Source organism: Thalassophryne amazonica, chromosome 21 (genome assembly GCF_902500255.1).
Source record: "Thalassophryne amazonica chromosome 21, fThaAma1.1, whole genome shotgun sequence".
NCBI classification, from domain to species: Eukaryota; Metazoa; Chordata; class Actinopteri; order Batrachoidiformes; family Batrachoididae; genus Thalassophryne; species Thalassophryne amazonica.
Window position 1 is genome coordinate 2,592,914 of NC_047123.1, and position 17,716 is coordinate 2,610,629.

A 17,716-nucleotide genomic window follows, 5' to 3' on the forward strand; every position below is an offset into this window, starting at 1 on the left:
GACTCATCCATTACCCGGGCCGAAGTCACCGAGGTGGTTCAAAAGCTCCTCGGTGGCAAGGCTCCTGGGGTGGATGAAATCCGTCCTGAATACCTTAAGTCTCTGGATGTTGTGGGACTGTCTTGGCTGACACGCCTCTGCAGCATTGTGTGGCGATCGGGGACAGTGCCTCTGGATTGGCAAACCGGGGTGGTGGTCCCTCTGTTTAAGAAGGGGGACCGAAGGGTGTGTTCCAACTATAGGGGGATCACACTCTTCAGCCTCCCCGGTAAGGTCTATTCCAGAGTACTGGAGAGGAGAATTCGACCGATGGTTGAACCTTGGATTCAGGAGGAGCAGTGTGGTTTTCGTCCTGGTCGCTGCACACTGGACCAGCTCTACACGCTTCATCGGGTGCTCGAGGGTTCATGGGAGTTTGCCCAACCAGTCCACATGTGTTTTGTGGATCTGGAGAAGGCGTTCGACCGTGTCCCTCGGGGCACCTTGAGGGGAGTGCTCCGGGAGTACGGGGTCCGGGGTCCTTTGCTAAGGGCTATCCGGTCCCTGTACGACCGCAGCAGGAGCTTGGTTCGCGTTGCCAGTAGTAAGTCAAACCTGTTTCCAGTGCACGTTGGCCTCCGCCAGGGCTGCCCTTTGTCACCGGTTCTGTTAATTATTTTTATGGACAGAATTTCTAGGCGCAGCTAGGGTGTAGAGGGGGTCTGGTTTGGGAACCACAGAATCTCGTCTCTGCTGTTTGCGGACAATGTGGTTCTGTTGGCTTCGTCAAATCAGGACGTTCAGCGTGCACTGGGGCGGTTTGCAGCCGAGTGTGAAGCGTCCGGGATGAAAATCAGCACCTCCAAATCCGAGGCCATGGTTCTCGGCCGAAAAAAGGTGCTTTGCCCTCTTCAGGTCGGTGGAGTGTCCTTGCCTCAAGTGGAGGAATTTAAGTATCTCGGGGTCTTGTTCACGAGTGAGGGACGGATGGAGCGTGAGATCCATAGACGGGTCGGTGCAGCATCTGCAGTGATGCGGTCGCTGTATCGGACCGTCGTGGTGAAGAGAGAGCTGAGTAGGGGGGCAAAGCTCTCGATTTACCGATCGATCTACGTTCCGATCCTCACCTATGGTCATGAGATTTGGCTCATGACCGAAAGAACGAGATCACGGGTACAAGCGGTCGAGATGAGCTTCCTCCGCAGGGTGGCTGGGTGCTCCCTTAGAGATAGGGTGAGGAGCTCGGTCACTCGGGAGGAGCTCGGAGTCGAGCCGCTGCTCCTTCATGTCGAAAGGAGTCAGTTGAGGTGGCTCGGGCATCTTTTCCGGATGCCCCCTGGACGCCTCGCTGGAGAGGTGTTCCGGGCACGTCCCATTGGGAGGAGACCCCGGGGAAGACCCAGGACACACTGGAGGGACTACATCTCTCGACTGGCTTGGGAACGCCTTGGGGTTCCCCCGGAGGAGCTGGGGGAGGTGTGTGTGGATCGGGAGGTCTGGGCGGCTTTGCTTGAGCTGCTGCCCCCGTGACCCAACTCCGGATAAAGCGGAAGAAAATGGATGGATGGATGGATGGATGTATTCTGTTTTTATTTACATTTTACACAACTTCCCAACTTCATTGGAATTGGGGTTGTCTATATATGTGTGTGTGTGTGTGTGTGTGTGTCTGCAGCAAGTACTAAAAAAAAGGTTTTGGCTTCTATGGATAGTTTCTTCCTCCATGACAACTGTCCTTAGATTAAGACATTTTAAACCATAAACTTGTGCATAATTAGGGGCGTGGTTACTTTGAATGACACAGTGATGTGAGTGGCCCTTGGAAAAAAACTGAATTTTTTTTCCATTACATCAGGGCTGCAGCACCTAGTGGGGGGCCTCCCCAAGAAAATTTTGAAAATTATATGCAATCTGGTACAATCAGTAAACTAAATGAGAGCTATTTCCCAGTTTCTTGGTCATTTTAGTCATAAAAAAGAAAAAAAAAAAACATTTTCCCATATTGGCAAGATGACAGAACTATAATCAACAGTCTGTCACATGGATTAGAACACAGTGTAATTACGATTTGATAAAAACCACATATTCCCATTGGACTGTTGCTGTTCTCTCTCTACATTTATCTAAACATTTGATTTGATCTGATAGTGTCTTAAAATAAACTAAAATAAAATATGATTCAAGTAAAGCTGCACCTGCTGTTCATTAATTCACCAATATAACTTTTAGTTCTCAGGACACTGATTTGGGGTTAAATTAGATTCTTATTCATGTCCATTAATGATTTTTCCATCCAGTGCTGATGGCAGCATTTCTGGGAAACTCACAACTTCAGTGTTGTGGAAAACAACGCACAAACGTTTTCACATCAATATCTGACTTCTACGAGTGTGTTAAGTATTTATCATATTTTAATTCACATTATTTCACGTCTGTGTAACAGAAGAAACCATAAAATGTAGATTTAGTAGGCTGACACATCACGTTTCCATCAACACAGTTTGAAGTAAATTCATTCCAAAAACAGAGTATGATTTGTGTGAAATAACTTGAATAACGTCAACTAACAACAAATTCAGCCAAAACCATGATATAATAAAATCAAAGACTTAGCGGGAGTGTTTCAGTATAAATGATTAATAAAAGTCGGGGTGGTGTTTTGGTTGAACCAGCCCCTTTGAATTTATTCCTGGTGAACTTTAAATCATCTCCCCGCAGCAAAACAACATTTCATGCATTTGGTTTGTTGTTTCAACACGACGTGGAGTTCATGGTAAAATCTGTAACGACGTCTGTCATTGGCTGCTGTAACGAGCCGCGCCACGTTACATTTTCTCATTCCCAGAAAACTCCCATCACTGGCGACAGGTGGAATGTGCTGAGAATGGAGCTCAAAGCTCCAGCAGCAGAGACGCTGCTAGCTGTGGACGGGCTGCGTCTGTCCTTCCTGAGCATTTTATTACACATCTCCATAATAATGTAGTTCGTTGTCCAGTTAATTGTCCAGATCATGTAAGACGTCAGTGTTCCAAAGTTTTCCTTTTATTTAATTTTGTGTTTAACAGGTACTGTTAGCCTGATGACGTCAGGTCCAGTTAATCCACGACTGCTGAGAAAATAAGTGGGTTGCAATTTTTTTTGATGTCGCCGCCCCAAAACAAACAATCAATCAATCAATTTTTTTATATAGCGCCAAATCACAACAAACAGTTGCCCCAAGGCACTTTATATTGTAAGGCAAGGCCATACAATAATTATGTAAAACCCCAACGGTCAAAACGACCCCCTGTGAGCAAGCACTTGGCTACAGTGGGAAGGAAAAACTCCCTTTTAACAGGAAGAAACCTCCAGCAGAACCAGGCTCAGGAAGGGGCAGTCTTCTGCTGGGACTGGTTGGGGCTGAGGGAGAGAACCAGGAAAAAGACATGCTGTGGAGGGGAGCAGAGATCAATCAATCAATCAATTTTTTTATATAGCGCCAAATCACAACAAACAGTTGCCCCAAGGCGCTTTACATTGCAAGGCAAGGCCATACAATAATCATGTAAAACCCCAACGGTCAAAACGACCCCCTGTGAGCAAGCACTTGGCTACAGTGGGAAGGAAAAACTCCCTTTTAACAGGAAGAAACCTCCGGCAGAACCAGGCTCAGGGATGGGCAGTCCTCTGCTGGGACTGGTTGGGGCTGAGGGAGAGAACCAGGAAAAAGACATGCTGTGGAGGGGAGCAGAGATTGATCACTAATGATTAAATGCAGAGTGGTGCATACAGAGCAAAAAGAGAAAGAAACAGTGCATCATGGGAACCCCCCAGCAGTCTACGTCTATAGCAGCATAACTAAGGGATGGTTCAGGGTCACCTGATCCAGCCCTAACTATAAGCTTTAGCAAAAAGGAAAGTTTTAAGCCTAATCTTAAAAGTAGAGAGGGTGTCTGTCTCCCTGATCTGAATTGGGAGTTGGTTCCACAGGAGAGGAGCCTGAAAGCTGAAGGCTCTGCCTCCCATTCTACTCTTACAAACCCTAGGAACTACAAGTAAGCCTGCAGTCTGAGAGCGAAGCGCTCTATTGGGGTGATATGGTACTACGAGGTCCCTAAGATAAGATGGGACCTGATTATTCAAAACCTTATAAGTAAGAAGAAGAATTTTAAATTCTATTCTAGAATTAACAGGAAGCCAATGAAGAGAGGCCAATATGGGTGAGATATGCTCTCTCCTTCTAGTCCCCGTCAGTACTCTAGCTGCAGCATTTTGAATTAACTGAAGGCTTTTTAGGGAACTTTTAGGACAACCTGATAATAATGAATTACAATAGTCCAGCCTAGAGGAAATAAATGCATGAATTAGTTTTTCAGCATCACTCTGAGACAAGACCTTTCTGATTTTAGAGATATTGCGTAAATGCAAAAAAGCAGTCCTACATATTTGTTTAATATGCGCTTTGAATGACATATCCTGATCAAAAATGACTCCAAGATTTCTCACAGTATTACTAGAGGTCAGGGTAATGCCATCCAGAGTAAGGATCTGGTTAGACACCATGTTTCTAAGATTTGTGGGGCCAAGTACAATAACTTCAGTTTTATCTGAGTTTAAAAGCAGGAAATTAGAGGTCATCCATGTCTTTATGTCTGTAAGACAATCCTGCAGTTTAGCTAATTGGTGTGTGTCCTCTGGCTTCATGGATAGATAAAGCTGGGTATCATCTGCGTAACAATGAAAATTTAAGCAATACCGTCTAATAATACTGCCTAAGGGAAGCATGTATAAAGTGAATAAAATTGGTCCTAGCACAGAACCTTGTGGAACTCCATAATTAACTTTAGTCTGTGAAGAAGATTCCCCATTTACATGAACAAATTGTAATCTATTAGACAAATATGATTCAAACCACCGCAGCGCAGTGCCTTTAATACCTATGGCATGCTCTAATCTGTGTAATAAAATTTTATGGTCAACAGTATCAAAAGCAGCACTGAGGTCTAACAGAACAAGCACAGAGATGAGTCCACTGTCCGAGGCCATAAGAAGATCATTTGTAACCTTCACTAATGCTGTTTCTGTACTATGATGAATTCTAAAACCTGACTGAAACTCTTCAAATAGACCATTCCTCTGCAGATGATCAGTTAGCTGTTTTACAACTACCCTTTCAAGAATTTTTGAGAGAAAAGGAAGGTTGGAGATTGGCCTATAATTAGCTAAGATAGCTGGGTCAAGTGATGGCTTTTTAAGTAATGGTTTAATTACTGCCACCTTAAAAGCCTGTGGTACATAGCCAACTAACAAAGATAGATTGATCATATTTAAGATCGAAGCATTAAATAATGGTAGGGCTTCCTTGAGCAGCCTGGTAGGAACGGGGTCTAAAAGGTTCAGGTTTCGTCTCACTGGTTCTCACCTATGTTCCACCTCTTTAACCAAATATAAGTTGGTTGTGAGGTAGGCGGAGTAAGTGCTGCAAACATGGCAACACCCAGAGCCGCGATGCTGGAGCTTCAGGACGGCTCTCGACAGAAAACCTACAGGTGACGTTATGCAGGGTCTGTCTGAGTGTCTCTAAGGGTCCGGCTGCGGTGCCGTGCACGTTTCATGTGTCATTTTAAGCTAACGTTTAAACTGTGACATTTTTAATGGCGGCTCATACTGAATCAGGTTATTCGCACCATGAACAAACAGTCAGCATGCACAAACATCACACACAGACATTTAACGATACGGCGGCCACATACACAGGAACTGTTACTGTTGCGGTACCTTGATCACACGGGACAGTTCCTGCAGCATTTGTTCATAGTGGGCTTCCATACTCTGCAGGTTCCTGGGTTTGACGATGTGTTTTTGGATCCCAGGACTTCCTGCTTTATGCACCATCTGAAGGAAGTTTTTCTCCTGTACGGACACCAGAGCTATTTGTTTTATGATTTCTTACAATGTCGACGAAGTAATTTTGTGGAAAAGTCTGACCTGAACTCCAAGCAGAAAGGTGAAGGCCAGTCCAGCTTTCCCAGCCCGAGCGGTTCTTCCGATCCTGAACACAACACAGCGTGACGGAGCCTGGTTCTGTCTCTGCAGCTTATCAATCCTTTACTGTCCCACAGCGTCAGGCTGGGATGCACACGTACCTGTGGATGTAGGTTCTAATGTACTGCGGTGCGTCGTAGTTCAACACACACTTCACGCCGCTGATGTCGATGCCTCTGGCAGCCGCGTCTGTGCTGATCAACCTTCAAACGACACGGAACATTACACGGTTACACACCACCGCTGGAATTTATCTATGTGATGATTTTACACATACACACTAACACACCAAGAAGGACCAAGAACTGCAAGGACCTGTGAGGACCAAGAACTGCATGTCTGACCTCCTGACCTGCAGTGTGGGGGCCCCCCAGGGGACGGTCCTTGCGCCCTTCCTCTTCACACTGCAGACTTCAGACACAACATGGACAGCTGTGTCCTGCAGAAGTTCTCTGTTGACTCCGCCCTCATTGGACTCATTATGGACGACGATGACGCAGAGTACAGAGAACTAACGCAGGACTTTGTGGACTGGTGTCAGAGGAACCACCTCCTCATCAACGCAGGGAAGACCAAGGAGATGGTGGTGGACTTCAGACGCCGCCCCACTACACTCCCCCCAGTGAACATCCAGGGAAGGGACATTGAGAGAGTGGACTCTTATAAGTACCTGGGTGTTCATCTGAACAACAAACTAGACTGGACTCACAACACGGACGCACTTTACAGGAAGGGTCAGAGCCGCCTCTACCTCCTGAGGAGGCTGAGGTCTTTTGGAGTGAGGGGGCCACTCCTGAGGACCTTCTATGACTCTGTGGTGGCTTCAGCCATCCTGTACGGTGTGGTCTGCTGGAGCAGCAGCATCACAGAGAGGGACAGGAAAAGACTGGATAAGGTCATCAGGAAATCCTGCTCTGTCCTGGGCTGTCCTCTGGACTCTGTGCAGGAGGTGGGGGACAGGAGGGTCCTGGCTAAACTTACATCTATGCCGGACCACGAGTGTCACCCCCTGCTGGACGTTCTGTCTGCTCTGGAGAGCAGTTTCAGTGACAGACTCATCCACCCTCGCTGTGTGAGGGAGAGATTCAGCAGATCGTTTCTCCCGGCTGCTGTCAGACTGTACAATGAACAATGCTAGTACTGTGGTAACCATAGCAACCAGGACAATAATCATGTCATTACCTGCTGTATTTATTAGGTGCAATAATTTAACTTATGGTGCACTCAAGTCACTTTACATATATTACATTACATATTACCAGTGATGCCGGTAACGCGTTACTCTAACCTGACCACTTTTTTTAGTAAGGAGTAATATAATGTGTTAATCTTTCCAAATCAGTAATCAGATTAAAGTTACTTCTCCAAGTCACTGTGTGTTACTACTATTTTTGCATTGTGGGTCGATACCAGCATTAAACTTGCTCCGTGGGCAGGAGGTCAGGGTTCGACTGAACTGCCCACTTTAAGCGAGCTGTGAGCTTTTCATCCGCGGTTTTCTGCAGCAGCTACGACTCGTCCTCACCTCTTAAAGCGCGGTGACAACAGCACACCTGCACTGAGCTTTACAAAGACATTTTTATGCTTTTTTTTCCTCCTTTATTTAGAATTCTGAGCTGAGCCGCTCTGTATCTGCTGATAAAAACAGCTGATCCTCCGCGACGCGTCAACAACTAACACTATTTTCCACTCAAATGCACCTAAACTCTCTTTCTGAGGACCACATGATGTGAAAACACAATAAAACTTTCTTACCTGTAAATCTGGTCATGTTTGCTGCATAAATAAATATTATTCATTCTTTGTGCTCAGATGCCAAAGCAGGGGCGAATCCAGATGGAATGGGGGCGTGGGGCAGGGATGTGCCCCCCCCACAACACCCCCAGATTAAAGGTCCAGTTTTGAAGCCTTTTTTTTTTTTTTTTTTTTTTTTTTTTTTACTACAGCTACTAATACTACTTATAATAATAATAATTTCGACAAGTAAAGTGTTTAGAGAGAATTTAAATGTTAGAAAAATGTGAGAAAGAATTTAATAGTTATTTATAAAGAATGTAGGTTAGAAATTGCAGGTTTTACTGTTAAAGTGCTGTCAACAGTTAAATATGAGGTCAAGAAAGAGGTCTTTATTTTACTTTTTATAAAACAAGTATTTATTTTCATTGAAGTCAAGAAAGGGTGACTGTAAAGTGAGTTTTGACAAAACAAGTATCATTGTCATGTTGAGGTGGCAGAGGGTTGTTGTCGGCAGCTGGGGAAAGTAACTAAAAAGTAACTAGTAATCTAACTTAGTTACTTTTACAATTGAGTAATCAATAAAGTAACTAAGTTAATTTTTCAAGGAGTAATCAGTAATTGGATTACTTTTTCAAAGTAACTGTGGCAACACTGCATATTACATATATTTATTACTTATATTTTAACCTGTCCATATTGTAAATATCAGCGTAACTTATCGTACATTTCACGGTGAAGTCATTTTACCTGATCACTCTCACATCCTGACAGTGTATATCATCCCGGCAGTGCAGCACTGAACTGAACAATAGTAGCCTCAGCTTTACTCAGTGCTTTTTTAGTTCTTGTTTTTAAGAGATGCTTGTTTGTTTTATTTCATGCCCTTCTGTCTATTCCTACTGTTCTATGCTGCGATGTGACACTGAAATTTCCCCATTGAGGGATGAATAAAGGCTTTCTTATCTTATCTTATACACACACAAATTATGGTCACCATAAATAATTCTTCATACTGCAACTTCAGCTACAGTACGATTGTTTACACATCACACAAATTATAGATTAAATGTTGATTTTCATGTAAATGTAAATAAAATATGCTTCATTTTTTCATTTTAACCCCATAACATGAGAGGAGGGTCCAATGTTTTATCAGCAAAATGATCTTTTTCAACTTGTGTCATTTATAATTTTGTAAACAGTAAAACAAGCTCGATCCAGATTCTGTTTTACACCAAAATCTCTGAATGAATCTGATCAGACCAACAGTCACTTGACAAAAACTCAGTAGGAGTAGGAGAGTAGCAGTTATGGGCAGCTGGAAAACTGCAGCGTATGTAGGTTACATCCTCTTTCAGTGTTTAATTACAAATTAATTATATTTTGTCTTTATTTGTGGACTTCCACTTGTAATTGTGTCATTGCAGAAACAGTGAAAAATTAGATTTAAAAAAAGAAGCTACTTGGAGTTCAGATGGTTAAATATTAATATCATTATTATTATTAAATGATAATGATAAATATCATTATTATAAAATGGCCATTATTATTATTATTATCAATTATTACTCTAAAATTATTTCTCCAATATGATTGAAACTAAATAAATCATGTGACTAGTGGTTTTATGTAAGCGCACGTTAGAAATGGAGTGACCTGCTGACCTCCGTGCTGACAGCTGTCACAGTAACAACAATGTCATCGAGAGGTGACATTTGTTCTCAGCTCACGTGCGCACTTGAAGCTTCAGCTGGAGCGTAAACCGCTGCTCAGTCGTTCGTTAAGTGGATGAATGCTCAGCAGCAGCACCGTTAAACGTGAATGTGCTCAGATAAAAGTTTGATGGCAGAAAACAGAAGAAGAAAAAAGCAAACCAGCAGCCTGAGAGATATTTGTGTTATTTAAGGTGAACCGCGTGTGAGCAGCCCAGAAGCTGATTATAATTGTTAGCGTTTGAATTTATTCCCGTGTTGTCATGTGATCACCGGCGGCGGTTTTCCTCTGTGTTATTTGGCGCCAATGAAACGCGACCTTCAGGTTGAGGTTCTGCTGAGCGACAGGATTCCCGTCGCTGCAGCACATGCACACGCACGCAGACTCACAGCTGGATTTTTCCTTTTTTGAATTCCTTCAACATCTTCTTCCTCAGTGGAGGAGAAAGTCGCGAGGAGAACTCTGCAGCTTGAACGCCACCGAACAGCCGCATCAGCAGGAAAAGCCTGAAGAAGAAGAGAAAGGAGGTCCACCTTAACATCTGCATATCTCACACACATCACAGTTTAACTCCTGCACATGGTTCTTCTTAGTGTTTGCGTTCAATAAATCACAGTCCGTGCTTCATGTCACCTGTGTGCTGTCTCCCTGGAGTTGGCGAAACAGAGAACGGGGCTGAGCTTCATGTGCAGGATGAAGTGGAGGACGAGGAGCGGCTTTTTGCTCAGCGTACACGGCACATAATACTCCTTAAAAAAAAAAAAAAAAAAAAAAAGGATAAATGTGTTATGAGCTTGACTGACTGAACGTTTTTGTTGCTGCATGTCACAGCTCGCGTGTTACCGTCAGAGCTTCGGGGAAGTTGAAGCGTTCCTCTGTGCTGGGTGTGGCCTGGAGCAGCTGTGGGCGGAGCTGAAGAGTCGGGGATGGTAAAGCCCAAGCTGCTGCAGCTTCTCCGGGTTCTGGGTGAGCGTGGCAGAGAACAGGAGCTTCTGCAGAGGCATCTGAGGTGGAGACAAACTGGACGGGAACAGACATGTTTTATCTCACAAATACATAATGCACAGAAACGCTCTTCATTTTTATTTTTGTTCTGTTTTTATAGGGAGGTTTTCCAGGCATGTCCAACTGGGAAGAGAACCCAGTGAAGACCCAGGACACACTGGAGGGATAGTATTTCCCAGCTGACTTGGGAACACCTCAGGATCTCCCAGGAAGAGTTGGAGGACTTGATGACTAGGATAGGGAAGCCTGGGATGAGCTGCTTGGAGCTACCTAAGAGGCGGAAAATGAATGAAGGAATTCTTGCAAATGAAGCGACCATCAAAGGTTTGATTACAAACCATATTTGATTTTAATGCTGTTTGTTTTTGGGTCCCGTGTTTACAGTCTGAGGATTCTGGATGGTGGATTGGTGTGTTCTGGATTGGCTGATCTATCACTAATACAGCAGCAGCATGAAAGTGGTTCCAGAGAGGATCCAGGTTTTCATGAAGGCCACTGTGACTGATGTGGTTGGTAGAAAAGAAAGCCCCGCCCCCTTCTGGAACCAGTTGGAGACCTCTGTTGTTTTCTCGGACTCACCTGGATGCAGTGATGTGAGCCGGCTCAGTCCTCCTGAAGACCGACTTGGTTTCACCTCCTGATCTGTAGACTGCCTTCAGCAACCTGACTGAGCCAAGACTGGTGCATGCTGTCAATCATCCTGTCGGCCTCGTCAATAATCTGGGAACAATAATCAATCACAGACGGAGGACTTCAGCGTTACTGTTTTCAAAAAACAACCTGACTATCTGGGGCTTTAAGAACTCACAAGGAATCGGAGGTGTTCCAGACTAAAACCAGAGTTATCATTGATGTGGTCGACCAGCCGACCCGGGGTTGCTACGACGATGTCGGTGAGACTGCGTCTCATGCCGCCCCTGGAATACAAATCACAACATACATGAATGAAATGATCAGATGAACAGGAAAAAAAAAAGTGTCAATTATTTTAGAAATTGGTTGTTTCAGTTATATATCAAAGACAAACATTAAATTCCACTCTTTATTTGAATTTCTTAGATATGAAGATAAGTGACATCATCAGTTTAACATCTTTGGCGTTTGATGACAATTTGAAAGAAACATGTTACACTTTGATAAATCATTTTATAGACAAAGCAATTAAGTACAACCCCAATTCCAATGAAGTTGGGACGTTGTGTAAAATGTAAATAAAAACAGAATACAATGATTTTCAAATCCTCTTCAACCTATATTCAATTGAATACACCACAAAGACAAGATATTAATGTTCAAACTGATAAACTTTATTGTTTTTGTGCAAATATTGTTCATTTTGAAATGGATGCCTGCAACACGTTTCCAAAAAGCTGGGACAGTGGTATGTTTCCCACTGTGTTACATCACCTTTCCTTCTAACAACACTCAGTAAGCGTTTGGGAACTGAGGACACTATTTGTTGAAGCTTTGTAGGTGGAATTCTTTCCCATTCTTGCTTGATGTCCAACTTCAGTTGTTCAACAGTTCGGGGTCTCCATTGTCGTATTTTGTGCTTCATAATGTGCCACACATTTTCATGGAGGACAGGTCTGGACTGCAGGTAGGCCAGTCTAGTACCCGCACTCTTTTACTACGAAGCCACGCTGTTGTAACACGTGCAGAATGTGGCTTGGCATTGTCTTGCCGAAATAAGCAGGGACGTCCCTGAAAAAGACGTTGCTTGGATGGCAGCATGTGTTGCTCCAAAACCTGGATGTACCTTTCAGCACTGATGGTGCCATCACAGATGTGTAAGTTGTCCATGTCATGGGCACTAACACACCCCCATACCATCACAGATGCTGGCTTTTGAACTTTGTGCTGGTAACAATATGGATGGTCTTTTTCGTCTTTTGTCCAGAGGACACGACATCATGATTTCCAAAAACAATTTGAAATGTGGACTCATCAGACCACAGCACACTTTTCCACTTTGTGTCTGTCCATTTCAAATGAGCTCAGGCCCAGAGAAGGCGGCGGCGTTTCTGGATGTTGTTGATGTTTGGCTTTCGCTTTGCATGGAAGAGTTTTAACTTGCACTTGTAGATGCAAGTGCCATTTTAATGCAGTGCCACCTGAGGGATCGAAGGTCACAGGCATTCAATGTTGGTTTTCGGCCTTGCTGCTTACGTGTAGAAAGTTCTCCAGATTCTCTGAATCTTCTGATTATATTATGGACTGTAGATGATGGAATCCCTAAATTCTTTGCAACTGAACACTGAGAAACATTGTTCTTAAACTGTTGGACTATTTTTCATGTAGTTGTTCACAAAGTGATGATCCTCGGCCCATCATTGCTTGTGAATGGCTGAGCCTTTTGGGGGGCTCCTTTTATAACCCAATCATGACACTCACCTGTTTTCCAATTAACCTGTTCACCTGTGGAATGTTCCAAACAGGTGTTCGTTGAGCATTCATCAACTTTCCCAGTCTGTTGTTGCCCCGTCCCAGCTTTTTTGAAATGTGTTGCAGGCATCCATTTCAAAATGAGCAAATATTTGCACAAAAACAATAAAGTTTATCAGTTTGAACATTAAATATCTTCCTCTGTTATTGTTTGTCTATTTTGCTTATCGTTAATATTAATAACAAATGCATGAATTTTTTGGTATAAAAAATAGCAGTGGCGTATAAGGTGTATAATAACAGGTTTGTTTGCTTTTTTAATTTAATCCTAAAAAGCCACCGCTTTTAATCAAGTACAACAAAATATTAAGAACCCATCTGTAGTGAAACTGTATTTTTAAAAAGTCGCGTGTCTTCTGTTTATTCTGAACCAACACAAAATCTATATTCATAAAGGGCTACGTCTGTCTGTCTTATAATATGTAGTCCTAAAAACTATATATATTCTGAATCCTCATGACAGGGGAACAAACTGGTACCATATTTTAAAAGTTAAACTGAAAATTACCTCCAAAATAGCCGGCTGTGGTATGACCAGGCAGATTCAAATTTCCAGCCCTGTATACAGTGAGGAAAATAAGTATTTGATCCACTGTTGATTTTGCAAGTTTTCCCACCTACAAAGAATGGAAAGATCTGCAATTTTTTATCATAGGTGCATTTCAAATGTGAGAGACAGAATCTAAAAAGAAAATTCAGAAAATCACATTGTATGATTTTTATTAAATAATTAATTTGGATTTTATTGGATGAAATAAGTATTTGACCTCCTACCAGCCAGCAAGAATTCTGTCTCTCACAGACCTGTTAATTTTTCTTTAAGAAGCCCTCTTATTCTGCACTCTTTACCTGTATTAATTGCACCTGTTTGAACTTGTTACCTGTATAAAAGACACCTGTTCACACACTCAATCAATCGCACTCCAACCTGTCCACCATAGCCAAGACCAAAGAGCTGTCTAAGGACACAAGGGACAAAACTGTAGACCTACACAAGGCTGGGATGGACTACAGGACAACAGGCAAGCAGCTTGGTAGAAGACAACAACTGTTATGATTATTATTAGAAAGTGGAAGAAACACAAGATGACTGTCAATCTCCCTCGGTCTGGGATTCCATGCAAGATCTCACTTGTGGGGTAAGAGTTCAGGTCAGGGTCCAGAGGAGGCATGGGAGAAGGTCATGTGGTCAGATGAGACCAAAATAGAGTTTTTTGGAATCAACTCCACTTACCATGTTTAGAGGATGAGAACAACCCCAAGAAAACCATCCCAACCGTGAAGCATGGGGGTGGAAACATCATACTCTGGGGGTGCTCTTCTGCAAAGGGGACAGGACGACTGCACCGTATTGAAGGGAGGATGGATGGGGTCATGTATGGTGAGATTTTGGCAAACAACCTCCTTCCTCAGTAAGAGCATTGAAGATGGGTCATGGCTGGGTCTTCAGCATGACAATGACCCCAAACACACAGCCAGGGCAACTAAGGAGGGGCTCCGTAAGAAGCATTCCAAGGTCCTGGAGTGGCCTGGCCAGTCTCCAGACCTGAACTCAATAGAAAATCTTTGGAGGGAGCTGAAATGCCAAACCTAAAAGATTTGGAGAAGATCTGTATGGAGGAGTGGACCAAAATCCCTGCTGCAGTGTGTGAAAACCTGGTGAAAAACTACAGGAAACGTCTGACCTCTGTAACTGCAAACAAAGGTTCTGTACCAAATATTAAGGCCTACTTTTCTATTGTATCAAATACTTATTTCATGCAATAAAATACATATTATTATTTAAAAATCATACAAATGTGATTTACTGGATTTTTTTAGATTCTGTCTCTCACAGTTGAAGTGGTACCTACGATAAAAATTACAGACCTCTACATTCTTTGTAGGTGGCAAAACTTGCAAAATCAACAGTGGATCTGTAGAAGAATTTTTAGGTCCTTATTTGAACTATGATGAACTATCAAGTGTCCTGATCCGAACTGTATGTCCTCTGGTTGAACTAGCAGGTGTTCAACCCCAAAAAAAGGGCTCTATTAGTCATTCAGTCTGTCAGGGGCTTTCCAAGGCCTTTTAGGTGCTTTCCCGCAGGCCACGTGCAGGGGCCTCAGGCCAGCTGCACCTGTGGCTGAGGCCACGTGCGGGGGGGGGCCTCAGGCCAGCTGCACCTGTGCTGAAGGTCTTTTAAAAAAATCAGTTGTAAATCCTTCACGTTTTAATGGGAGCGTTGTCACATTGAAATAATGGCCTAACACCTGCTTAGGGGTTTCACTAGAGGACGCTTCCAATAGAAAACCATGTCTTGGGAATGAAATAAAATAAAAAAGTCGAAGGAGGAGCGATGCCCGCGGGTCTCCAATAAATAGATGAGCGCGGTTGTCACCTAGTCAGTCTCTCTAGAGGACTCAGTTTGTCTAAGCTCTGTGTCGCACCAGCTTAAATAAACTTAAAAACTCTGTGCATTTTATCTTGCTTAAGGCTGAATTATTCTAAAGTGTTGTGTCCTTTTCTAGCATATCACTTGCAATTAGTTTGTGTTATCTAAAAGACGACATCCTGAGAAGACTAAAGACGGACCACGTCAGAACTTGGCGAGCCAGCTTCAGGAGGGTCCAGGGGCATTCCGGCAGCCTGGGACGGTCCAGCTCATCCCTCCAGACCGTAAATAACAGTGATCACGACTAAAAGGGTAAGCAGAAACCTTTTATAACTTCTGCACGATCTGGAGGAGTGAGTCGGGATTTCCGCCCAAGTTGACAGGTGATATTTTTTTAATTGCTTCTTACCCAAAAGAACCTGGACTAAGAAAATTGATAAAAGACAAAAAAAAGATAAGATTGAAAATTATCAGGCCTTGTAGATAAAATGCTCAGAAGGTGTGTGTGTTCCCAGGAAAAAGAATGTCTGTGTGAGTGAAAGGTCAGGAATGTTCATGAACTCTGGTGCGGAAAAGAGTGCATGGAGAACTAACCTGGATGCTTGGGGAATAATTGGTGTTGAAATTCGTTACTAACGTGCCGGCTGATAGCATGCGCTGTAGGGGTTAATTTAGGGGTACACTGACAAATAGATACAAGGTAATACAAGGTTATTTAAAGAGTTTAACAGAGACTGAAGTGAAATAAGTGAGAAAAAGAGTTTAACAGAGAATACGTGCAGAGGAAGCACAAGATAAGCGCCTGAGGGGGCGCAGTAGAAATACCGTACGTGATAAAGAGATTTAAAGAGAAAAGTGCAAAGTAGCACAGCTGACAGTAAGTAAAAGAGCTCAATAAAGGACGTCATTTTTTAAGAAAAAGAGAAAAACTATTAAAAAAAAAATGAATGAAGAGTTAGTGCAGAATACATGATAATTAATGAAGCAGAAAATAGTGCAGTAAGGCACCAAATACACGCTTGTGGGGCGTGGGAGAAGAATAAGTAATTAAGTACACAGTAATATGAGTTTTTTTTTTATAAGAAAAGAAAAAGAGAGTATTTCAGTGCAAAGGCACATTAAGCTCACGAGGAGCTCAGTAAGTGAAAAAAGTAGAAGAAAGTGCAGAAAGGCACAGGATACGCACGCCAGGCGCGGTAAGGCGTAGAAATAAATGAAATATTGTATGCTCAGAGAGGAGCTTGTGAAAAATAATATATTAAGCACAGGATACGCACGCGAGGCCGGTAAGGCGTAGAAGTAAATGAAATATTGTACGCTCAAAGAGGGCTTGTTAAAAAATAATGAGTTGCTGGCAGCGCCGGAGAAGCTGTCTAACGTGAAGAAGATACATACTTAAACAGAACACATTGGTGTTAAGTGAATAAAAAGGTTGTTTAAAGCCGCGGAGTAAAGGGTGGCAGAAGTCTAGATAGAGATATATAGAAAGTTGTTTTTAATAATTTTTGTGTATAAAGCTTTGAAGATTGTGTGTGGGAGAGCGGAGAGTAAGCGGGGAGTTGCAGGCAAAGCTGTGGGGCTTGCAGGCTGGCTGACATACAAGATTAATGTAAAGAGTACGAGGAGGAGGAGACGTTTAGACCCAACAGAAGGACTTGGGAGGTGCATGACAGGCAGAGAGGAAAGTGTGAAACAGAGACAGTGTGTTACACACAACACAGTGAAGAAAAAGAAGGAGAAGAGACTGCTATGTAAATACAGAGAAGGTAGATATTATTTCAAAGAAAGAAAACTAGAAGGAAAAATAGATAGTCGGGAGCAAAGACATTAGGAAGTGTTAGGGTTGTAAGAGGATTAAATAAATAAAGTTGGTTATAAATCAAAAGAGTTAAAGCTTAGATTATAGTGAAAAAGCTGACAGACTGATCAATGCTTGGGACAGTCTTTGATGGGAGACTTAAGTGATGATGATAATACTCCCAGAACAGGAATCAGGACACATTTTTGGCTGGAAAGGACCTATTTTGACAGTGTAGGAGCAGAACATTGGCAGGACGAACAAGAGATCAATCAGAAATTATGGCAGATTACTAAGGTAATCAATCTGAAGCAAAAGAAAGAACAATTCCCTCTAATTAATTGGGAGCTGCTGATAAGACGTCTGTGGCATCAGGGTTTAACCCCGTGGCTGCAGCTGCTTTGTGCTGATCCTAATAAAGAAATTAGCATACCATTAAATCATTTAATAACACTACCAACCGATCCAGGTGAAGAACTGTTTCCTAGGTTGACTCTGACTGTGGTCCCAAGGAAGGTTCGGTGGGAAACAGGTAAATTTTTATATTTAGTTAAAGAAAAAGAAGACGGGCATAACAGTTGGAAATTTAATCCTTTTAAGGGTTTAAAATACAAAACAGGTGTTACAGCCGGCAAGTTATT

General features: G+C 42.9%; 1 protein-coding gene across 1 annotated transcript in view; it reads right to left on the reverse strand.

Moving 5' to 3' along the window:
- ddx51 (DEAD (Asp-Glu-Ala-Asp) box polypeptide 51) overlaps nt 1-17,716 on the reverse strand; it is a 65,765-nt gene that overhangs the window by 6,634 nt on the left and 41,415 nt on the right. The window contains exons 14-15 of the mRNA XM_034161710.1: nt 5,947-6,010; nt 5,737-5,871 (exon numbers count right to left, since the gene is read on the reverse strand). Coding sequence (XP_034017601.1) covers nt 5,737-5,871; nt 5,947-6,010 — 199 coding nt within the window. The remainder of the gene's footprint in view (nt 1-5,736; nt 5,872-5,946; nt 6,011-17,716) is intronic.